General features: G+C 39.6%; 1 protein-coding gene across 7 annotated transcripts in view; it reads left to right on the plus strand.

Annotated features, from left to right (window-relative positions):
- Positions 1-26,085, plus strand: part of PIEZO2 (piezo type mechanosensitive ion channel component 2) — a 425,559-nt gene that overhangs the window by 276,799 nt on the left and 122,675 nt on the right. For all 7 annotated transcript variants that reach the window (XM_065582029.1, XM_065582034.1, XM_065582028.1 and 4 more), the window contains exon 8: positions 23,244-23,406. In XM_065582029.1, coding sequence (XP_065438101.1) covers positions 23,244-23,406 — 163 coding nt within the window. The remainder of the gene's footprint in view (positions 1-23,243; positions 23,407-26,085) is intronic.

Raw genomic sequence — 26,085 nt, forward strand, 5'->3', positions numbered from 1 at the left:
CTAGGAGTGGCATGAAGTCCCATTTGGTCCTATTAGTTGAAGAAGATGTCTATGACCTGGAGCATTTCAGAGAGGATTGGAAAGAGGAAGTCTCCCAGTGAGGATGGAGATGGGAGGATGAAGACTGAGGACAAGTCACTGCTTTCAGAACTTTAAGGATAAATGCTGGAATTCAATACTGTGCCCACTTTTAAAAAATAACGCCACCCTTTTAATGTATATTTTTAAACATTTTATTAACTCAAACTAGGAAAACTGAAAAACTGTCTCAAGTCAGGCCACATCCCAACAGCCATGTCTGTCTGTTCCCACTATGTCCATAATCCTAACACTTTGGTTTTCACTTACTGTTGTTAATCCCTATATAGCCAGTGAAACTGCAGACAGTTCTTCTAAAATCTGCACAGCAGGTGCTATGTAATGAGACTCCCCTTGCCTCACTGCTATGTCCAAAATTTATGTAGTAATTAGATATTTAATAGAAATACGATATTCTGTTAAATTGACAAGAAGTTAAATTAAAAGAGGCAGAAAGACGGTGTTATTTTTATAAACCAGGACTCACAAGGAGATATACGGATGATGGAAAAAAGTTACCTTAGCTATTTCCTTAGCTACAAGACAACACTATATTTCTCCTGAGAGACAGTGTGATTGAGAGAGTTATAAAGAAGACCTCACGTTTCTATTGCTTAGAAAGTCGTCAGAATGCTTCTCTGAGAAGTCATCAGATATTGAGTCATGCCATGACAGATGAGCAATACAGTGATTAAAATAAATGTGCTTTGTTTCTTGGCCAACTGCCCAAAATAAAAAGTAGAAAAACACAACTCTTGTTCACAGGTGCTTCATAACTAAAAACTAACTGAACTGTGTATGCTGTAATGCAGAAACTGTAATACCGTAAGTATTGTGCATGGACCCACATCAGCCCCTGTTGAGTCTGTCATTGGACCCCATCTTGTCTTTGCACTCCCCTGAATCAAGTGACTTCACCAGGCTAGTGTTTGCTGTGTGCTACCCTTCCCAAAGTAGAGTTAGCCTGTCTACATGAGTGTATACAACCTTACAAAGGTTGGTGCACAGTGACTGCGCTCCACCTGTGTTCCCTGAGTCAGGGGTGGTTGTGCTCAGTGCTGCTACTTCTGTGTCATGGATGGTGTGCTTCAGGCCTCCTCCAACACCAAGCTATCCCTTTTAGGGGTTTCCTTGTACCTTAACATTATGGAATTTTTGCCATTGACTTCAATGGGGCCAGGATTTCACCCTGTTCTTAAATATAACAACACTGTAAAATCAAATAGGGTTTAAAAAATGTAAACTATTAATATTTTATTTTGTTTTTAAAAATCACCTTGAATTTCTGCCTGGGATTTTCCTGCCTGTAAGGAAAGTTAAGCATTCGATCTTGTAGTTTGAGCAGTTCCGCAGCATACCACTTCCATCCCTCTGACTTACTCTTCCCCAACACACACACACACATTCACACTATTCTCTGACCTCTCCAGAGGGCTGTCAGTGGACCACAGCACCACAAGAGGTCTTACCTTGCCCACTTTCAGAGAGACAAGAGGAGAACCAGAGACAGTCGGACCCTTCTGTAGAAGGATCCCCACAGAAAGATCTTGGCCAAAGTATGTTTAAAGATACAACATTATAATTATGATCAATATTTTCAAACATTAAAGTTAGGATATTTAGGTACCTGTTTTTCAGAGGTGCTGAGCACCTAGCAATTCTGATTGAAATTTTGTTCCTAACTTTAGGTTCCTTCATTTGAAAAATATTAGCTGGTATTTGTAATATAATACATATATCCTTAACTGTGCTACTACAGATATCATGGCTTTTAAAACACACTTTCATTTTCCTTAATCTAATTGACATTTCTCTGTGCTGTTGGTTTACTTTTTGCCCTTCACTCCTCATGAACAGTGAAGCTTAAACTGGTTAATTTCACTTTCTGGGTCAAAGTTACATGGGATCAGCACTGGTCTCTGCCAACAGGCAGCGAGACAAGGTGGCTACAAATCTCCTCTTCTCCGGGGACCTGCAGCCAGCCCAGGTAGCCCCAATGATAGTACTGATATCCCTTAAACAGCCTTGCCATGAGCGCTGCTAAAGAATCTCTGACTGAGATTAAAGTGGCTCTCACTCAGGGCTAATCCCCCTGGGATTCTCAGCAAGTTACACTGAGGTGACATGGACCCATTATTTATAATTCATTTCCCTCTGCGTGTGTTCTCATCATATTGTGTTTGGGGGCTTTAATATTACAGGTGAATAATTTAATTAAATAAAAATTGTGGACCGTTGCTAATCATAGACGGTTTAATAAGTCACCCCTAACTCTCTTAAAAATATCCTTAATTTTGTGTCAAAAAGTCCTTGATGGTATTCCTTTATGAAAATGAACTCCAGATAGAAAAAAGTCAGAGCTACAGGGCCTGACTGAACACTAAGCTTCCATGACCTTGCAGAGAACCTAATATGCCACAAACTGATGTCACACCACTCTTAGTGATGCAATCATAGCTGAACTGATTGACAACTAGTACAAACCATAACAGGTTACAGTGGAGTATATACAAATGCTGATATCCTCCTGACAATGAAAACCACCTATAGAGGGATTAAATGTGCAGACACAGCAGTGAGAGTTAATGGTAGTGGGGCAGAAGAGCAGGTGAGGACCGTGGAAGCCTTGTGGTGGGTCTACCTGATATCCTTGGTCTGCGTTTTTCACAGATCCTTTGCTTTATGCAGAACCTCCGCTGACCATTTTATGAGGCCATCGTTCCTGTCTCAGGAATCTGCCAAAAACGGGTCCCCAAAAAAACCTCATTTTTCCAGTTATTTGTTTCTTCTCCCAGGGGTATTTCCACAGAAGGGGAACATCAGGGTCTTAGTTATTGCACCCAGAGATTGTCAAATACAATTTTATGAGCCACATAAGAGACATGTACGGTGAGTCCAACTCAGGCTTTCACCGCAAAAAGAACCTTTTCAAGACTGAAAAAGTTGGGTTAACTTTTGTTGTTTTGTTTTTCTTTTATTTTTCATGTGCCTTTAAACATTCTGATGTTCAAAGATTCCAAAAGTTGAAGTATGAAAATATAGCAAGAAACCCTTTGGAGGAGTTCACAACTGGCTGTAGCCAGAAAGTACCAGAAACTTCACAAGCTTGTTCTTGTGAGATTTCCCACTTAATCTCTGCAATACAGGCAATCAGATTCATCCAAATGTTGGGGTGATTATCCAAGAGGAATCCTCTGAAGTTCATTCATACTATAAGAGTTTAGTAATGGTGTACTCCTTGAAGATCAGTTATATTTTTGCTCCAAGACTATCATTAAGTTACTGATTTTCCAAGGAAGGTGATGGGACCCTGTTTTAGGCAGCTTGTTAGTGATAATCTCCTTTTGAATGCCCCTCTTCCACTCTCTGTTTGTCTTTATATAGAAGTCATATGTGGTGTATCTCCATTAATTTGACCCAACAACCAGAGTTGCTCCTTCATTGTAGCTGCTGAACTATATGTGGCAAATTCAGTCCTGGCAGGAGCAGGCACAACTTTATTCATGTTTTTGGAGTTGCACCAGGGATGAATTGGGCTGTGTATCTTCCCCTTAACTTGAAACTGATGTAAACAAATTGATGTGCTAAAACCTTTTGAAAACAGCTGCCTTCTTCACATGGTAAACACCAGTTTCCAAGCTGTGTTTTGCTACAGTGGTGAGTGAGTATGCAATTGGTGAGGTTTTCTTTGGCATACCTGGTTGTTGGTTGGCCTTCTGTACAGGTGGTTCTCATTAATATGGGAGGAAAATGTCTTGGCTATCAGAATGATGCATAAGCTGTATCCGGAAACCAGGCTTGAATTGCAAACGTAAAATCAGTCTCCATTGCATGATGTATAACTGGCTAAATTCCACCTCCTTCTGCTGCCAAATTGGTACATATTACCAGTGCTGGAAGACGTATCTTTCTTTGGGTTTATTGTTAAGACTTTGGGGCCAGATTTTCAAAGTTTTAATTAACTATAATTAACTTTTGTGAGGAAATGTCAAATGTGCTTGAGCAAATCAGGTCTGTGCACACTCACAGCAAATATTTTCACATTCTCGTATCCACCAGGCACCTAATTCACCCTGGACCCAATCCACTTCCCAGTAAAGTTAATGTGAAAAACTCCAATTGCAGCCAAATGGAGATGGATCACGTCCCATGTGCTCATTCAAGTTTGAGTATGTGCACCCATATGTTACATGTGAACATTGTATGCATGAAGAGAACTTTGAAAATCTGTCCATTTAATTATTAAATTTCAGTTAACATAACACATAACTACACAAATTTTGTCTGGGCGAAGATACCCTGACGCAGAACTCTTTAACACTCTTATTGTAAAGCTTGCCAATGAACAGTGCATTCCAGCTGGAACAACATGCCAAGCAAGCTAGGTGGTCTAGATGAAATTACTATAAGGTGGGTACAAAACTGGTTGAAAGACCGTACTCAGAAAGTAGGTTCGCTGGGGACATACCTAGTGGGGCGACAAGGGGGTTTGTCCTGTGTCCATTACTATTCAATATTTGCGTTACTGACTTGGATAACAGAGTGGAGAGTATGCTTATACAATTTTCAGATGACACCAAAGTAGGAGGGGTTGCGAGTACTTTGGAGTGTGGGATTAGAATTCAAAATCATCTTGACAACTTGGACAATTGGTCTGAAATCAACAAGATGAAATTCAATAAAGACAAATATAAAGTACTACACTCAAGAACAGAAAATCAAATGCACAACTAAAAAATGGGGAATAACTAGCTAAGCAGTAGTACTGCAGAAAAGGATCTGGGAGTTATAGTGGATCACAAATATGAGTCAACAATGTGATGCAGTTGCAAAAAAAAGTCTTGTATCATTCTGATTTGTGTTAACAGGAGTATCATATGTAAGAAATGGGAGGTAATTGTTCCATTCTACTCAGTACCAGTGAGGCCTCAGCTGGAGTATTTTGTCCAGTTCTGGGCACCACACTTTGAGATATATAGAGAAATTGCAGCAAATCCAGAGGACAGCAACAAAAATGATAAACAGTTTAGAATGAGAAAAAGTTAAATAACAGGACATTTTTAGTCTTGAGGAAAAAAAGACTGAGGGGGGGCCTGATAAGTCTTTAAATATGTTAAGGACGGTTTTAAAGAGGACTGTGATCTGTTGTTCTCCTGGTCCACTGAAAGTAGGACAAGAAGTAAACAACTTAATCTGAAGCAAGGGAGATTTAGATTAGATATTAGGAAAAAGTTTCTAACTAAGAATAGTTAAGTCCTGGAATAGGCTTCCAAGGGAGGTTGTCTTTGGAGGTTTTTAAGAACAAATTAGACAAACAGGTGTCAGGGATGGTCTTAGAGGTCTTTTCCAGCCCTACATTTCTACCAACGTCATATAATTAATAGAGAAAAATAGTTAATCATAACTTTTAACATGCTGGGTCTAAATGGGTGATATTAGCCTTTAAAGTATGTGACAAATCTGGAAGATCAGCCAGTTTGTGAATATTTTAAAAATAGTATTAATACAAAGCATAAAATCTAAGTGAAAGGAATGGCCCTGGTCCTGCATGATGGATTGATTTAAAGGCACACACCATTTCACACGACTGGGCCCTCAGTTTGGTATCAAAAGTTCGTTACCCTTTGTTTTGTAATATTTTGAAATACCATTAAATTGGATGGTAAGCTTTGTGAATTTTGCCTCTACCCATTCACTCCTCCTAAGTGTTCCCCCATCCACAAGCTCAGGGGCAGGTGTTAAGCCCTGGTGACAAAAGGTGCCACATCATGTCCTCTGACCTAGAAAACATCACCAAATGAATGCACAGCTGTATGCCATCATTCCTAAACAACGGCCCATTGCCATGCCCAGAAAACACACACACATTTGTATAAAATCACATAGTCCTACCAGCTTCTGAGCTCTACCACTTTATAGTATTAAGAGAAAAGAATTATAATTAGCAATTCGCTTTTGGCTAGACACACATCTCCTTAGTTTTTCCTAACATCTACTTGGCAACCTTCCTTTTTCATATTCTGGCATGCCTAGCAATAATGATGATACTATTTAGCACTTATGTAGCTCTTTATATTTTCAAATCATTGTACAAACATTCACTAATGAATCATCCTAACTTTCTTATGAGGTAGTGTGAAGAAACAGAACCTGGCCCCAGTCTCAACACAGCAGATACACAATGACTTAGTCCTTGTCTGTACTAGAGAAGTGTGATTAAAAAATCAGTCTAGATAAACAAGTGAAAAGCCCTAATATTGATGTAGTTAAGCCAGTTTAACCCTTGCTTATATCAGTTTAAGCTGCTGACACAAACTGATTTAGTCAGGGTTTACTACCATTTAAGTGCATTTACATATTACAGGTTTGCAGTCTTGTAACTAGCTGAACTGTGTTCTTTTCTAGTGCAGTAACTCCTTGCTTAACATTGTAGTTATGTTCCTGAAAAATGCAACTTTAGGTGAAACGATGTTAAGCTAATCCAATTTCCCCATAAGAATTAATGTAAATAGGCGGGGGGCGGGGTAGATTCCAGGGAAATTTTTTTCACTAGACAAAAAATTATATATTATATAGATATATACACAGTATACGTTTTAAACAAACAATTTAATACTGTTCACAGCTATGATGATTGTGAAGCTTGGTTGAGGTGGTGAAGTTAGAGGGTGGAAGAGGGAGGGATGTTTCCCAGGGAATGCCTTGCTGCTAAATGATGAACTAACACTCGGCTGAGCCCTCAAAGTTTAACACGTTGTTAATGTAGCCTCTCACACAAGGCAGCATGAACACGAGGGAGGGGAGACAGCATAGCAGACAGAGACATACACACACCTTGTGTGTGGGAGAGAGAGAGATGCACACTGCCCCTTTAAGTAAGCTGACCCACTCTTAAGTGCATTGTCTTTTTAAGTGGATCAGGAAGTTGAGACAGCAGTTGCTGCTGCCCCAAGCTCTCTCTGTCTCTCTCAGTCATCCATGTCCCCTCCCTGCTCTATATGGAGAAGGGGTAAGGAGGGTACAGGAGCAGGGGGAGGGGGACACCCTGACATTAGCTCCCCCCTTCCCTCCCTGCACAGCAAGCAGGAGTCTCTGGGAGTAGCTCCCAGGCAGAGGGCAGGAGCAGCACATAGCAGTGGGGGAGGGACAACTGAACTGCCGATTGATAGCCTGCTGGGCAGCTGCAGCCCAGGGAACTTAGGGGAGCGGGGAGCTGATAGGGGGGCTGCCGGTCCACCCTGGTTCTAAGCCCCCACAAGCTAGTTGCAACGGGCTGCTCTTCCTGCAAGCAGTGGACAAAGCAGGTGGCTGCCAAATGGCAGGGAGCATTGCACAACTTTAGAAGGGAGCATTGCACAACTTTAAACGAGCATGTTCCCTAATTGAACAGCAACGTAACAACGAAACAACGTTAACCGGGACGACTTTAAGTGAGGAGTTACTGTATTGACAAGGCCTTCATGTCCATCATCCTTGCATCCACAGTCACTTTTCTGATGTTTTCCTTTATCCTTAATTTAAGATCAACAAACATAAACCTGAGCTTGAGTTTTCTCCTGAGTTGACTTTTTAGGGTTTTCCCTGCAAGATCTTAGTCACTTTTTTGCCTCAACAACTCACTATCTTTCATCCATCTGAGTAGAATCTAATGAAATCCTCCTGGTCTGGCTGCCAGATGAGTCAACAGAATAGACCTACATCTCCATGACAGTTCTGGAACCTCTCACAGGTAGGTTGATAAATATAATTATCCCCATTTAACAGATCGGAAACTAACACAGGAAAATTAAATCACTTGTCCAAGACCCACACTGCCCCTCAAAGTTTAGATTAGCATTCCTGGCTCAAGCTGCTGAATTTAGTTCAGTAGATCATGCTGTAAGCTTTCTCCATCTGAAGTCTGAAATCAATATGTGACATACTTTGTCAAGGCAAATACTGCTCTTGTCAAAACTTAATTTATCCTTTGCTCTGCAATAAAATGCAATAACAGCATATCTCCATGGACCAGTAAAAACTTATTGTCCTAACAGACAATCACATGCTTAGTTATTGTGCCTGAATCACTAATGTTTTATTCAGATAATTCTGGTCTACTAAATGCTTGTGTCCACCAACATTATTTTTGCACGTGTTCCCTTTGCCACATGATTTCTATTGAAGACACTGACATAAAATACACTTGGTGGGCTAACCACACAAGTTAGTTTTTAATTCCACCAGCATCTGAACTGAAGGCAACAGGGAGATCGATAGCCTGATTTACCTGGTTGCTCAGGAAAATCGGCTCAATCTGCCCGTCTGTAGTATCCACCTCTCTATATATGTGAAACTTCTGAAGTGGAATTGTTGGCTGCTATCCTTCCAGTCACTCTGCCAACTCATTTCAAAGAGCTTGTAACCTCAGTTACTAATTGGCACAGCAAGACAACATTAAACCATGCCTCCTGCTGAGTGTAGGGGTATCCAAATTCACCCTTTGGCAAGGAGACTCCTTTTTGTACACTATGCATTGTTTCTGAACATTCCCTCCGTTTCCCCCCCCCCCCCCCCCATATCCCTTCCACATTGTTCCTACAGACCTGGGCCTACTTGCTCGTTGCTTTCGCTCATCTGTGTATAAAAAAATAAAAACTCACTTGCTGATGTATTTCCTTGATACTAGTGCTATATCCTTCCCCTAGACGGTGCTATTTAACATGAATTGTTTTTCCTCTCGTCCTCTGGTCCTTCTGACTAATCATGTGTATGAGGGAGTGGGAGAGAATGGCCACCTAATGTGTCCAGTACATTTCCTTCCTTCTGACTCTTGACATTTCTTTTTTTCTGTCTCCCATCCTGGAGGTTCTGCACAAGATTCCAGCAGCATCAGTGTTGATGTATCACTTCCCATGTATTTCAGAAATCTCTTCCAAGTGCCTCAGCAAAGCAATATGGCATGTGACCCAACAATGAGAACAGGAAATGGGTTCACTGGTTTTACTTGTCTTCTTCCTTTTTTTCCACCTTTATTTTTCTTTTGAAGCTATACCATTTTAGGCTGTGATCACCAAGTGGTGTCACACTTGGTCAGTGTTTGATTGGGAGACCTCCAAAGAGAGCCCAGACTGAATTGGCACAGCACTTTTTGAAGAATAGCAATATTAGTCCTGATTTAGTGACTGTATTGCAGTTGGTATTCAGTGACAGGTTGTGACTATTGCATATGTAGACCATATTATTGTTTTAAAGCCATGGACAATGTGGGGGTGAGAGGAGATGGAGCTGTAAGTGAAACTCCAAATAGAATTAGATGGAACCCCAGCTAGACTTCCCCTTGACGCTTTATGGTAGTGAACTCAGAGCATGAGCCAAATGAAAGGAAGCAGCTTGTAGGTCCCTCATGCCAGGCCAGTTCTTACCCCAGCATTCCCTGTCTCTAGTGCAGATGTGTAAATCCTGTCCCCCATCAGCGTATTGGGAGGGAAGCCACTCACCTACCGAGCTGCAGGGACTACTCAGAGGATTTTTGTTATGTGTTTGCAGGGCCGGCTCTAACTTTTTTGCTGCCCCAAGCAGCAAAAAAAAGCGCTGTCCCGCTGAGCCCCCCTGCCGAGTGCTGTGCCACTGGAGCCCGCCTCCCCCCCTCCCCCCCGCCGAGCCGCCGGAACCCCCCCCCCGAGCACCCCGCCAAGCACCGCGCCGCCAGAGCACACCCCCCCACGGAATGCTGCGCCGCGCTGCCCCTGCCACCCCAAGATTGGCCGCCCCTTACCAGGTGCCGCCCCAAGCATGTGCTTGGTTGCCTGGTGCCTGGAGCCGGCCCTGTGTGTTTGTGTTCGCTTCTACTCTTCTCAGAGCAAAGGTCCCCCTCTGCCAGCACAAACTCTTCCCTCTAAGCCCTCCCTATGGAGGGGAGGGGGAAATGAATCAAGGGGGCCATCTCTTACCCTGCCCTCTGTGGGGAAGGAATGAGAAAAAAACCATGCATTGAAAAGAGCCCTGCTGCTTGGTCTCTCCAAAGGCAGGTACATTTGTCTTGACTACCCAGTCTTTAGGAAGGTAGTGACATGGGGAGAAGGGGGCATGTGTGTTCCTTTTCCCTTGCTATAACCAATGAAAAATAACTGAGCTCGACAGCTCTTCTAAAATCAACTGGAATGAGGCGCCCTTACCTCTTTGTGTGGGATCTTGGCTCTGCTGGTTTTTTTCCAGGGTGCCCCCTCTCTCCCTGCACCAGCTGCAGTGCTGCTTGCTCACTCCCACACCCCTCACCACTTTGTGACGACTATGTGGCAACAGGCTTCTGGTATCTCTCTGCCTTCTCTCCTCCTCTTAATGGAGTAGCAGTTTAGAGGCTGCTCTTCTCTTCCCCCCAGCCCCTTCCCTCACAGGGAAAGAAAAGCTATTGGGAACACAGTTTCATGTAGTAATCAGATATTTTTCTTAACACAATCACGTTAGGGGCCACCATAAAGAGCTCTAAGGCAGGAATGGATTAAAGAATTTTCGGGCCTTGTGCACTATAGAAACTGGGGGCTCTCCATCTTCCTTAAACTAGACAGAAGAGAAGAGGCCCAGCTACCTAGAGCTCTGAACCTGCTTGTGCATCTTCCTAGGGCACCAAACCAGAGTGGCAGTGTAACCCTGTGCACCATTGCAATGCCACTCACTGAAATTTGGCCTGCCCCTGGCACGATGGGGGACTACTGGGGCAAACTTGGTTGGGTACCAAATTAGGTTGCCATCTCTGAGGATTAGAAAAAATGGCCACTGCCCACCCAACCAGCCTGACCCTCCATTTCCCCTTAGGCATCCCCCTGCCTCCATCAGCCTGAGATGCCTCTTTCCCCCTCAGGTGTCCTCCACAACCACCAACCCGACCCCCCTGTCCAATAACCCCTACACCCACCCCATCCCAGGAACCTCAGCTCAGGGGCTCCCTCTGCCATCCCTTCCCAGGAACCTTTGCTTCCCACACACTGGTCTCTGCACCTTATCTCTCAGGTCCATGCTGCTTTCCTGTGCTGAGAGGAGCAGGAGCCTCAGCTGCCACCATGGGCACATTGAGGGCCATGCACATGGAGTGAGAGCTAGGTACTGGGCTGGCAGTGCTCCCAGTGGGCAGGTGATCTGAGTGCCATAGTGGAAACAGTTGTGGTGCTCCTATGCGAAGAGCTCTGTGGACCTGACAAAAAGCTCTGTGGCGCTCGAAAGCTTGTCCCTTCGACCAACAGAAATCGGTCCTCCAATAAAAGATATTATTTCACTTACCTTGTCTCTCTCAGATCCTGGAACGCACATCGCTACTACAACATAGCAAATCAGTTCTGGGTCCAGTTCTGTTCAATACCTTCATCAATGATTTAGATAATGGCATAGAGAGTACACTTATAAAGTTTATGGACGATGCCAAGCTGGGAGGGGTTGCAAGTGCTTTGGAGGATAGGATTACAATGCAAAACAATCTGGACAAACTGAAGAAATGGTCTGAAGTAAATAGTATGAAATCCAATAAGCACTTATATATATCCTATCCTCCATGAACTTATCTAGTTCTTGGGGGGGTTCAAAAAGAACTAGATAAGTTCATGGAAGATAGGTTCATAAATGGCTATTCGCCAGGATAGGCAGGGATGCAAAACTATCCTCTGAAGTGTCCCTAGCCTGTTTGCCAGAAGCTGGGAATGGGTGACAGGGAATGAATCACTTCATGATTGCCTGTCCTGTTCATTCCCTCTGAAGTACCTGGCATTGACCACTGTCAGAAGACAGGATACTGGGCTGGATGGACCATTGGTCTGACACAGTATGGCTGTTCTTATGACAAATGCAAAGTACTCCACTTAGGAAGAAACAATCAGTTGTACACATACAAAATGGGAAATGACTGCCTACGAAGAAGTACTGCAGAAAGGGACCTGGGGGTCACAGTGGATCACAAGCTAAATATAGTCAGCAGGGTAACATTTCCCCCCCCCCAACACCCTCCCCCCCCAAAAAAAAGGGTGAGGGGGAAAACATCATTCTGGAATGTATTAGCAGGAGTGTTGTAAACAAGACATGAGAAGTAATTCTTCTGCTGTACTCCACGCTGATTAGGCCTCAACTGGCGCATTGTGTCCAGCTGTCAGTGCTATATTTCAGGAAAGATGTGGACAAATTGGAGAAAGTCTAGAGAAGAGCGACAAAAATGATTAAAGGTCTAGGAAACATGACCTATGAGGGAAGATTGAAAAAACTGGGTTTGTTTAGTCTGGAGAAGAGAAGACTGAGAGGGGACATGATAACAGTTTTCAAGTATATGAAAGGTTGTTACAAGGAGGAGGGAGAAAAATTGCTCTTCTTCACCTCTGAGGATAGGACAAAAGCAATGGGCTTAAATTGCAGCCGGGGCCGTTTAAATTGGACATTAGGAAAAAATTCCTGACTGTTAGGGTGGTTAAGCACTGGAATAAATTGTCTAGGGAAGTTATGGAATCTCAATCATTGGGGATTTTTAAGAACAGGTTAGACAAACACTTGTCAGGGATGGTCTAGATGATACTTAGTCCTGCCATGAGTCCAGGGGACTGGACTAGATGACCTCTTGAGGTCCCTTCCTGTCCTATGATTCTATGATCGTATTGTTTCTATGAAATTACAAGTAACTTTAAGTAACCAGTGAAAAAATCCTGGCACATTGCAACTGGCAATGCAGAATCAAAATGTCCAGGACAATTAAAAAAAAAAAAACCCCAGCAAGTGGCAACTCTAGGGCCAGACCTGATGTGGTCCCTATGCAGGTGGACAGAGTGCACATTGGTTAATCCAGGCCTGCCCTCAGGGCTACATCATGTACAACTTTTGATATAGTTCATTGATTTACTGTAAAACAAGCATTATATTAATGTTCATCAGAGCATTCAGGCTATAACAGAGATGCAGTATGGATGACAAAACAAAATGTAAACCTGGGGAAATGGACTGATTTGGCAGATGGATATATCTTTTCATGCCATGCTTCAGAAAGTAGCCTTCGTCTTAGCTCTAAAGGGCTTTAATTGTATCCAGAGCATTAGTAAAACCACTGGGATATTATTCCCCCTAAAGTAAAGACACTTGTATTTCTACCACTGTAGAGAGTAACTCCAGAGCCCTAATGTTGTATGAAACAGGCTGTAACTCTCAAATCTTTATATCCAGCTGCTTTATTTCACACACATTAAGTATTTGAATGTCTGAGGTCCAGTTGTTTTTAATAGATGTCCAAAGCCTAACAGCTTCCAGTCACATAGCCTCAGAAAAAAATCCATTATTAGGTTGCTTTTACAAAAATAAGTTGTGTAGCAAATAATATTTAACATCCTGTTTTAAAGTTGTTAATACACTTGAGAGAAAAGTGAATTTTTAATGGCTGCCTATAAGATGTTTTTTAATTAAGAGCCATGTTGTAGTTAAATAAAGTTTTTGCTCACTTTTATATAATGCTCAATCCTCAGGGTGTAACCCTGTCTTCTATGCATTTATCCCTGGATTAATGGCTCATAATTTCACTCTTTACTTACATTACATGGATGATATTTGCCCACAAGGTTTAAATTCTGCATTTTTTCATGAGGTTTCACATGTAACAGCTCTGCATTTGAGATTAGTTTTCCCTTAAAGGAAAAGTCATTGGCTAAAAGAAGAGGGTGGAGGATATACTGGTGCTGGTTTTGTCGTTGCCAGAAAAACTTTGATCCAATCGGAGCTATGGAAACCAGGTCTCGATAGAAAAAAGTATAAACAGACATCTGCTAAAGAGCTATAGAAACATGATGACATTCAAACAAAAGTTACAATGATCTGCTTAACCATCAAGCCTCACGTTCAATGTGTGTATTGCAGTGTTGTGTTAGCAACACTGTAGTTATGGCTGAGGGAAGGCACTTTCCTTCTAAGTCAGATACTTCAAAAAAAAAATCTCCTTGAGCTAAAATTGGGTTGAGAAGAATTATGAGCAAACAATGAATTGTTGTAAACATGGCAAAAATTCCATTAAGCCAATTTTGAATTATCCAAGTATGAATACAAGGGGTTTTTTCACATGTTATGAACTGGTTATGAACATTTTTGCATCACTCAAAACCAGCAATTTAAAAGCTTCAACCCTTTCAGATTCTGCAAGCCCTCTGTACATGGGTCTCCCATTGAGCTGTGTGAAGAGGTGACTTACAGGATCAAGCCCTTGGCGAAGATAAGTTTTTATGGTCTCTTCAAGGAAATTTGGGTTGGCAAAAGAAATGCTAATTTTTCCACTAGTAAAGGCTGACTTGATCATCTTAACCCTAATCCTTCTGGACCCTCAACATACTCTGGCCACCTTACCCTATTCTGTAGTCCCCGTCCCCCAATGTTTCTTTTAAAATGTACAGTCAATTAAAATGTAGTGTACTTTGGAGGCTTGTGCCCCAAAGTGTGCTGCATCCTACAGCGTATGTACAATTTGTAATAAACTTCTGGGGTAGAGATAAGGTCTGGAGGGGCTGTCAGACCTGCTGGGTTCCTTTCAAGAGTATGTGTTTATTTCAGTGTGTGATGTGAGATTCAAGTGATATATGTGTGTGTGTGTGTGTTTATCTGGATAACAGAATTTGGAGCATGTTTTAAAGATCTGATTTTACAAACCATTACTCATGTGAGTAGCCTTTATTCATTCCTGTTAGTCTCTCTGAAATCAGTGGGATAGCTTGTGTGAGTAAGGGCTACTGGCATTGTTGAGGAAAAGGATATGTAATAATGGTATTTGTTCTTTGCTATGCAATTGCTTTACTTCCAGATGCATTTTTTATTCCAGCCAATTTCAGATTTGACAAAGCTCACATTCATCACTGAGGGCTAAATCAAAGTAAAGTCTGCAGTTTAAAAAAGATGCCACCTTTTTAAAGGACTCGAGGAAGAAAAGCATCTGAACAATTTTTGTAAAGCATGAAAAATCATTTTTTTCCATGTTCAGCTGATTTTAAAATAGCCAATGTAAATTTTACCAACATTTCTAAAAATATTCACCTTTGGACTATCTTTGTGTTTCCAAAGAAATTAAAAAGAAATCTGTTCATTTCTATTCATTTCAGGTTTTGCTAACCACACTTTTGTTAGGATAATTATATTTTGGGCTGAAACAAAGTGGAAAAAACCCCTCAATTTATACCAAGTATTGAGAAAGAAGGAAAGTTGCATTATGTTCTAGTACTGTATCTTAGTCTGGGGGACTAGGGATTTCTTTTAATTTGCATTACACTACTTTAAATAAAAAAGTCTCTGATCTTGCTGTTATTTTAAATAGTGACTTTATAAGCATCTGGCACTGCAAAAAGTTTCTGTAATAATAAAAAGTAAATAAACAAAGAGGAAATGCTGATCCTATAAGAATTTGCTGTAAACCTTTGCCTCAGCAGTATAAAACTTTGATCTTTTCACTGTCCTGTTCTCTGATCACCTCCCGTTTTGCGTCAACATTTGACATTGTAATAGACTTACCCATACTCATTTTTCACCTTTTGTTACATCTATGGTAAAACTTTTATGCTAGAAGCGAGCAGGTCCAGAGTGAATAATCAGGGATTCTCTCCATTTAGAACAAATTGCTTTTATAATACGGACCTAGCATTAATATTGTTGCGTGATTAAGTATTAACATTTGTATTAGCAGTAATAGGAATATTTTAGCATAAAGTAAGGTCTAAAGATGAGAGAGAAATCTTTATTTAAAAAAACCCTTTGTGTGATATGCAGGCTTTTGATGGGAAAATGTCTTTATTCAGTAAATTTCTAAATGTTTTGCAAAGCTGCAATTTGAAGTTTCCAATCCCTAATTACATTTTCATTTTACACTATTATGCTAAGATGCTGCATTGATTGTACTTCATGACATACATTACCAGATAGTGGTACCAGTTACATGAGAAAGAAAGGAAAAAGACATCATCCTTGCAGGGAGACCTCTGGGTCCACGGGTAGCCCATTGAAGAGCCAATTGCAGGGATGGGCCCATTATTTCCACGTACTCTTAGTTATAATGGAGTAACTGTCCACTAAAATTAATAGGAGTTGCAGCCACATAACAGAGCATGGGGATATGGCCCCACAGTGTACAGAATATCTGAGAAGGTGGTGTATAAAAAAGGAATGTTAGAAAAGCATTTAAGAGTGCATTTTAATTTATTTGACTGCAGTGTAGCAACTGGAAACAAGAAGGAGGGCCAGCACCATATGAAAGCATTTTGCATTATTGTCTCTAAAATTAGACAGCATTGTTACTTATGTTACACTGGTTACAAAAATCCCCCTGTAGTGAGGGACCAAGAGCTTCTACTCCCTTTACAAATATTGTTTCTTTCCTTATAAACTATAATGGCGATGCTTTTTATTATCATTTCCCCAGCTCAAAAGATAACACAATCACATTTGTTCTGGGAATTTATACTTCCTTTTGCCTTTACATCCTACGGAAGCAGTGGCTTCTGGCTTCTGCCAGATGAAGTAACATTGCATGCAATAGCTGTACAGATTTTTGGGGGTTGGGGATAGGTGGGAATTGGCTGGTTGGTTTTAATCTCTGGGTTTTTTTTGGCTCTGTCAGCTTGAAAAAAAGTAAGTCTCAGCTGTGTTTGGAGAATCATTTAGATCCTTTTCTTTCTTTCTTTTCTTTCTGCATTTACCAAAACAAAACCTCTCCAGCATTTCAATAGCTGTTAGGATGTAACATATTCCATCGCTTCACTTTATCATCTCTGAATGGGATAGAACACTAAAAGACTATGTTATATGTTAACATATATGTAAACACGTTATTTGTCTGACCTGAATGATCTATGGCAGGTGTTCAGAGAGAATTTTGACAATACTGGAAACAGGTTTAGCTTTTATAAATCTGCCAACAGTTGCAATTAGAATGGGACAAAAACCATCATTTCTCAATCACCAGACTTTGAGGTCCAGCAAGAATACATGAGAACCAAAAACAAAACAGTGTGTTTTGCTTATGAGTATTTGTGATTAGGCCATTGAGAGGCTCACTAGAACTCTAGCCAGCCTGAGAATCAGTTGCACTCTAAGCCCCTTCAGAGGAAGCATAATCAATAGTACATAAGAGACATTTTCCTGCCATTATGAATCACTTGATGTCCTCTTTGATCCAAAGCACTGAATGAATTTTTTATGCGTAATTACCTGAATAAAGTGTGGTTTGCACATTGCTGCATGTTAGTGTGTGCTCATGAGAAAAACTGCTATGTGTTTTACTTCCATCTAGTGAATCAGGATCTAAATCTCTATGACCTTGTCAGTTTTTCACTTGCAGGCTTTCTGCAGCAAACGTGGCTTTTAGTTGTCTTAATTGCTTAATGACTGTTCCTAACCCTTTAATGCAACGTGGTTGTTTCTGGCATTAAGTGATCAAAAATAACATTTTTATATCATATTATTCCCTGACCTTAAACACCAGAAATAGGAGTCAAATTAAGTGAGAACTTCATTAATGAAGTCCTACTCAGTTATTTCCAAAATGTAAAATGTGAAATCAGAAGTACTGTACATACACATTTTAACTACATTTAAAAAAAAAAAGTTTTGTTAAGAAAAGCTTCACTGTCAAAGAAGGATTTTTGTTTTGCCATCTAACGTATGAAAAACTTGCAATGGCAGATCTCATACTGTAACAACAGTGCATTCATCTCATATTTGATAATGATACACACTGGCATCTTTAGCCAATTTTTTTTTATTTATGACATGGAAGTATTAAATGGAACTAGTTTCCTTTTCCAGTCCTTGTGTAATGATAAGGGTGTAATACAACAGTTGGTACTCATATCACTGCTGTTCAGCGAAGTATGAAGTTTTATCAATTTAAATTTTCACAGTTGGGGAAAATTGTGAGGGGTCAGGTAATAATTATTTATGAGAGAAGATGTTGAGATTCAAAAAGTTAAATCTTCATAGCTGTTGAAACAAATTGTCAACATCACATTTCAAAATATACAAAGTAAATATCCTTAAATCTAGCACTAATCATTTCTCAAGAAGCATTTTTCTTACTTTGCATAGCTGTAAATTTTCGATTATTGTCGATGGAAATATTTTTTGTGTGTGTACAGAGAAATTGACGCTTATCAACATTGACTGATAAAAATCTAATCCTTCTGAACCTACATACACAGCATGATCGGGTTTGCTTGGTAAACTGGGAGCAAGCAATATTTGTTTTGATACAGCAAAATCTGAGATTATGTATATAGGAACAATCTAGGCTACACTTACAAGATAGAGGACTGTATCCTGGAAAACAGTGCTTCTGAAAAGAAGTTGGTTATTATAGTAGATCACCAAATGAACATAATCTTCCATTGTGATGCTGTGTTTGAAAGGCTGCAGTAATCCTTGGATGTAGAAACAGGGGAATATTGAGCAGGAGTAGGAAGGTGGAATTTCCTCTGCATATGCCATTGCTGAGACTATTACTAGAATTTATTTCTGGTGTCCATATTTGAAAAAAAGGTTGTTGAAAAGTTGAAGTGTTCAGAGTACAGCTGCAAGAATAATTTGAGGTCTAGAAAATAGTAGTTATGAGAGACTCGAGGCGTTCAATTTATTTAGTTTATCAAAGAGAAGATTGAGATGACTTGATTACATCTATAATTACCTACACAAGGAAAAGGTATCTTATCGTAGCAGACTCTTTAATCTAACCAAGAAAGGTATAACAAGATCCAATTACTGGAAGTTGCAGCTAAACAAATACAAACTGGAAATGAAGTGCAAAATTTTAACAATAAAGGTAATTAGCCATTAGAACAGCCAACCAAGTGATGTGATAGATTTTCCATCACTTGGAATCTGTAAATCAAGACTAGATGTCTTTCTAAAGTATACACTTGAATTCAACTGCAATTTATGATTTAATGCAAGAATTACTTGGTTTACACAGTGAGTCAGATTACATTATCATAATTGCTCTTTTGGTTTAAAAACTGATGGAGCAAGACTCGGTCCCATTGAAGTCCATGGGTAGACTGCTAATAACATCAACATGACCAGAATCTGGACCTGTGAATCTGTTTTTGAAATGTAAAATGCCCCAGTTCATGACGACTGTATGTAGCATATATTGCAATAGCTGATCATAAATAATTTGCTCAGCAGTCTTGTGGATAATGTATATTTAATTTCGCTTAACCATTAATCAGTGGATACTTAAAGCCATAACATAGCACTGATTCTAATAACATCTTAAAGTACCAATAAACTGCTGTAAATTGGACACGTGTTAGCTGTGAGCTGAGTACAGCCAATATCTGTGTGACCCTTCAACAACTCCATAATTTCGCATATCGTGAGAAAGAAAGTTTTTCATGGTTTTCAATTAAAAGCAACATTTCCACTCTAAGTCAATGTGATTTTGCTGCTAAATTACTATTAAATATTTATCATAGTCACAGCTTGCAAATTTGTCAGAAAGAGTCTTGGAAGTTCAGAGTACATCCACCAAATGGATACTTCACAGATTCAGTAGGAAGCTTTTGCTGGGAAAATGGGCTTGAAAAGCAGCAATGGGACAACCACCTGTTACCTTTGTTTTAAAAGCTATTTTTAAGTGAGCTGTTTCCTAATGTTCCTCAGCAGAGTAATAAAGTTCCTCCTGGCCTTCATAATTTAAAACACTTCTTGGATCATTGCCTCTCTGTGAATTCACTGATTTCTATAAAATATGTTTTTGGAATACTAAATTGTACTTTGAAAAATACAACTTCTGCCTCTATGCACAAATGAAATGGCTCACTGTGTTGTACCTGGAAAATCATTTGTTTAACAAGGAGCTAAATATGATTTTTTTTTTAAGCAAAGAGTATACAGTAGTAGATGGGTTTCTCCAGATGTTTTTCCGGTGTCCAGACTGAACAAGCTACATGCTTGTCAAGTTTTGCATTTTATTTCCTCTTTTCCCTTTACTTATGGTATATGCTATGTATGTTGGAAAAGATGTCTACTAAGGTCAGAACCAAGCTCAAAATGTAGCTGATCCTCAGTTGGGCTGATTTTGTGACATGTTTCTGACATCAAAATATCTAGAACGAAGCATGATATGTCATATATCACTTCTCATGCAACTTCGTATTATGGAAATCATCCTAGAATATTTGTTATGTATTTAAAAGCTTTGAATAACTAAAAGGTTTTAAGGTCTGATCTTTAGTGATTCTGTGCACCCACAATTCAAATTGAAGCTAATGGCCAGGCACAAATGCTGCATGAGAGGCAATTTGGTACAAAGCCCATTAAATGAATGAAAATATTTCCATTTGACTTGACTATACTTTGGATCAGGCACATAGTGAATATTGTGTTGAGTACCTTCATACTGGAAGAATGCTGAAACATATGGGTGACTTCAGAGAAGATAAAAAATGATCGATCTAGAGGTACTGAATTATGAGAAGGTTAAAAGAGCTAAATAGGTATTGCATAGCTATGTGACAACTAAGTGGGGCACACTGTAATGATCTACAAGTATTTAATAGGAATAAACAGCTAGAAGGGACTTGAATTAATTAGTATGGTTCAAAATGGGAATGAAAAGAATACTGTATTTATGCTGAATAACAAGAAAATCTTCTGAACAGTAAAACCATGTAGAATGTGTAGTAGTCTTCCAAGGGAGGTTAAATGAAGACTTAAATCTAGAAACTTTAAAATTACTGTAGATTTTGTACAAAGCAGTAGAATATATATATTGTAGGAATCATTTCTACACTGGCAGAGAGATAAAGTAGATGACCTACAGTAACATCTTTTCTTTTCAGAGTAGCAGCCGTGTTAGTCTGTATCCGCAAAAAGAAGAACAGGAGGACTTGTGGCACCTTAGAGACTAACAAATTTATTAGAGCATAAGCTTTCGTGGACTACAGCCCACTTATGCATCCGAAGAAGTGGGCTGTAGTCCACGAAAGCTTATGCTCTAATAAATTTGTTAGTCTCTAAGGTGCCACAAGTCCTCCTGTTTATCTTTTCTTTTCCTGATTTTAGTATAAACTAAAGGTTCTTATTGACTTCAGTGAGAGTTGGATAATGACCTGAAACAATGATACAGTTGTGAAACAGAGTTGGTGTGATTCAATGCTGTACTTACAAATAAAATTTTAAAATAGTAGAAAGAAGAATGTAGCATAAAATAAAGGAGAAAGATAGAATGGTGGGAGCTGGATGTATCTGATCAGTAAGAGAGAAGAGATGCGAGTTGGTTGAGAGATCAGGCAGAAGGCAACAGAGGATGTTCTACTATGATAGTAGAAATATTAACATAACACAGTTTAGAATATGTTGCAGTTAGATAGACCTGAACCAAATCACCAGGTCCAAATGTGCTTGAACTCAGAGGAAATTTGATTCTGGGCCATATCCAAACCTGGCCGCTCAGGCTCCTCTATAGTTACAGCATTTTATTTTGTATGCAGAATTCTCTCTTACTTTTCCAAGCAGTGGGGTCCACCCAAAAACTGTAAAATGTCTTAAAGTTTATAGCCTCTGGCTCATGTTAGCGCTCAGAATGAGAAGCGACCACTAAGGAAATTGTTTAATAGAATGTGTTAGAATATCGGATTTAGAGATTTCTGATTAGTGATTGATGCTGTTACACCCATATTGCTAATTTCTAGTAAATGAAAAGGTATAATCTCCCCTTTATAATTCTCTTCCTTTCATAACCTCAAAAAGACACACACCAGGCAGTACGTTTCTGTGGGATTATTGTGTTGGTTGGTTGAAGTCAGAAGGTGAGGTATGCAATAATCCTACAGAAAGTCATTATCTGGCATGCCTAACTGCCTAGTTAGATATTAAAAAATACAGTGTACTTAGGTGAATAGAGATCACTGTTTAAGTCTTCCAAAGAAATCGTTGCTTTGCCATCTTTAGTTAAACTTTAGTTAAATAGTGATAAATCGTGGTGAAGACTTTAATAACCCTGCTTTAGAACTCTGCAAAAATATTTTAAACTGTAGGGACTAGATTCATTATGGACTTTTCACCAGTTTTGGTGTGAAATTTCTAGCATCTTGCTTTAAATTTTAATTGTAGAAAATACAGCAGTTTTCTTGTTTGAAATAATTTTCAATCTGCAGAAAGCCATTCTTACCAGCCAGAATTTTTTGTGAGGTCCAGACCAAAGGAAAATAATAATTTAAAAATCCTTCTCTGAGATGCCTCATGTTTTCTTTGTGGAAAACTTCACCTATGTTGTTTTTCACAAGTAATTTCACAAATAACTTTTTTTGTGCCCCCCTCTAAAATGTGTTTCTTGAATGGCTTCGCTTTCCATCTAGAACAGTTTTGAATTCAGATGGACTATTTATTTGTGTAAAATTACCCATATATATGTAAGTGTTGGGGGATTGGGGCCTAGGTTTTTAGGACAGTGCATTAAAACTCCAAGTTCTGAAGCCTCCGTAGATATTACTGAGGAGAGTTGATCTCCAACTCTATCCTGGACAAAGTGACTAGAATGATGATGTGGGACAATTTACTAATTTGTTATGAATCATAACTTACTAAATGTTAAAGGTTGGACCCAGAGGGAGTGGCAGTGGCTACCATGATGTAACACGCAGATTTGCCATGAAGTTTTCTTTTTCCTTTTCTTCAGGCCTGGGTCGACAAGGGTCAGGTCCAAGGTAGTTTTTTCATTGGAATGGAGAGGTGCAAAGACATAATGTCCTTATTTTCTGTCTGGGGGAGCATTGGCCTGCTAAACCCAGGGTTGTGGGTTCAATCCTTGAGGGGGCCACTTAGGGATCTGGGGCAAAATCAGTACTTGGTCCCGCTAATGAAGGCAGGGGGCTGGACTTGATGACCTTTCAGGTTCCCTTCCAGTTCTATGAGATAGGTATATCTCCATATATTTATTTATTTAATTTATTTTTAAAAACCCTCCCTTTTTTGTACTCACTAAATGTTGTGAAATGAAAACGTTGACTTTGACCTGCATTTCAGCTGACACTTTAAATAAATAAAATGTTAATCAAATCAAACTGTATTAAAGCCAATGTTTCAGAAGTAGAAAAATTAAACAAAATTAAGATAGATAATAATGTATCTATTAATTGCACTTTTAAAACATTTTAAAATTAAATATTTGTTCTCTAAATTTTTTTCTTACTCTTTTTGAACAGGTTATTTGGTGTCACTTCAGTAATTCAAACCAATTGCTCAAGCACCTGGAAGATCATAGCAAACCAAGACCTACTCTGGTATCACCATGCCAATCCCATATTACTGCTGATGATGTACTACACCCTGGCAACTCTTATTCGCCTTTGGCTACAAGAGCCCGTTGTAAGGATAATATATTTTTTTCTTCCCACTTTATGAAGAGAATGAAGCTGCCAGAGTAGAATTTTTCTAATGCTCACTAATGACTGTAAGATTCTCAGATTATTACTGGCATTTGCAAACAGTAGAACGAAATTTTTATGTGAGGCAGCCATTTCCAAGCTGCTGTCTTAAATACATTCTTTCTGATAAGTCCCTCCAGCTCTTACATAGGTAGTCCTCTTAAAGTCAATGGGACTACTTATGTGATTAAGGCCTATGGGATCAAAGACTCAGGTCATGTCTACACTACCAGCTAAAGCGGCACTGCTGTGATCAATGCAGCGGTGTTGATTTAGTGGGTCTGGTAAAGACACGCTAAATTGATGGGAGAGTGCTCTCATATCAACTTGTGTACTCCACCTCCCCGAGAGCCAGAAGCTATGTCAATGGGAAATCGTCTCATGTCAACGTAGCACGATGTAGATACTGATGTAAGTCAACCTAAGTTACGTTGACTTCAGTTACATAATTTGCGTAACTGAACTAGCGTAACTTAGATCGTCTCAGAGCATTAGTGTAGATCAGCTCTTAACTTACTTTTGAATTGTGGAAGTCTGTGTGAATATTGTCTATGGTAGGTAGGATTTTTTTTTTCTTCTCATAGTGCAAAGCACCATAAAGTCACAGCAAAATGAGTAGTAAGTGCAGCACACAGGAGTTACTGGTGAGCAATCTTCCTCTGTGTTTCATGGTCTTTACACTGCCTTGAAAATTTCCCCATACCAAAGGCAATAGAGAATGAAAATTTAAAAGCAGCCTCAAGGGCTCGTTGCCCAAAAACCAAAATATCAGCTGCAGTCTGGTGCAGGATACTCTAAAACATACGTAGTTTTGCCTAATCTTTCAATTTTATCATGAGTCTAGCAATATTTGGTGTTTTTCTTAAAGCCCTAAGTCCAGGATTCATGTGATTATGTGAACATCTCACCTTCCATTTTTTTAAAAAGTAAAGTTCTTCGATCTTATGGTTGTGGAGAAAAGCATGGAACCTGATTACAAAGGCACCCTGAAGACTCAGAAAACAAAAGGAAAATAAAATGAGCCCAAATTTCATTATTTTTAAAAATGGAATGATTTGTGGAGGTCTGACTCATGATTTTTGAAGTTGGGTTTGGTAATGCTGAACATAGTAGTACAGGTACACAGCACTAAAGCTGTGAAGAGTATAAATTTCAGTTGAATCCTTGTGAAATATTAATGTCTTCATTCATTTATTACTTCACTCGCCTTGTGCCTCTTTATTAAGAGTCAGAAATTTTTAGGAGGATAGGAAGCTGGTGGGGATGTCTTCAAAAGTTAACCTTTATAAAGGGAAAATATCAAAATATGAAAACATTGTAAGATAAATGCTGTCTTTGTATTATGGCTTCTTTTTTGATGCAGAAGATACACTGTTACAACATCTCTCCATAAAGGTTTCTAAATCTTAGCAGTTTTATAGACTATTTCACTATGTATGTTTTTTCTCCTTTGATTGTGCCATGGATCAGGAATTGATTTTTCTTTTTACTTGTTTTGTCTTAGAAGATTTTTAGACCAAATTCTATTCTCAGTTACACCAGTCTAAATCCACGGTAATTCCATTGCAGTCAATAGAGTTATTCTGGATTTATGCTACTTTAATGGAGACCTGAATTTGGTCCTTGTCTTTTACTGTAGCTGCCTGTGTCTTCTGCTTTTACAATTTGAAACAATGTCAAAGCAGCATAGTAGTGAGGCTCTTATCTTTACCTCTTCTACATTATTAACCAAGTTCAGAAGGCAAAGATGATAAATTTGCTGAATGGGTCAATCTGAAAGCAGATGGTATTTCTCTATTCTGTACAATGCAACTTCAGAATAATAGCGGTAAATATGCCCAATGGCCTGTGATGGGACACTAGAGAGGGAGGGATCTGAGTTACTACAGAGAATTCTTTCCTGGGTGTCTGGCTGGTGAGTCTTGCCCACATGCTCAGGGTTTAGCTGATCGCCATATTTGGGGTCGGAAAGGAATTTTCCTCCAGGGCAGATCTGGGGGGTGGTTCGCCTTCCTCTGCAGCATGGGGCACTGGTCACTTGCTGGAGGATTCTCTGCACCTTGAAGTCTTTAAACCACAAGTTGAGGACTTCAATAGCTCAGACATAGGTCAGGGGTTTGTTATAGGAGTGGGTGGGTGAGATTCTGTGGCCTGCGTTGTGCAGGAGGTCAGACTAGAAGATCATAATGGTTCCTTCTGACCTTAAAGTCTATGAGTCTAATGCTCAAGGAATTATGCCCACATTTGGGTCCTGAGTTTTCAGGGTGAGAAAAAGTGCTCAAAAAGGAGTATATGTGGGATTTTAAATGGTGCATGATTGTGCTACTTCTACGCAGAGGTGAATTTCACCTTCAGTCTTTACTCAGGAAAAATTCCCATTAAAATTGTTTGGAAGTTTGCTTGAGTAAGGACCTCATGTTTGGGCCCTTGAGTCCTGCAATAATTTAATAAAACAAGAAGAGCCAATTTATCTCTGGTGACTTCAGTGAAGTTATATCAGGAATCAGTTTGTCCAGAGGTTCCCTGGATAATATTTAAAATATGAATCTAGGGCCTGATTCTTCACTTGCTCACTTTGATGTAAATCAGGAATAACTTCACTGTGAAGCTTGTGTGAGAA

The sequence above is a fragment of the Chrysemys picta genome, chromosome 2, assembly GCF_011386835.1.
Source record: "Chrysemys picta bellii isolate R12L10 chromosome 2, ASM1138683v2, whole genome shotgun sequence".
Lineage (NCBI taxonomy): Eukaryota > Metazoa > Chordata > Testudines > Emydidae > Chrysemys > Chrysemys picta.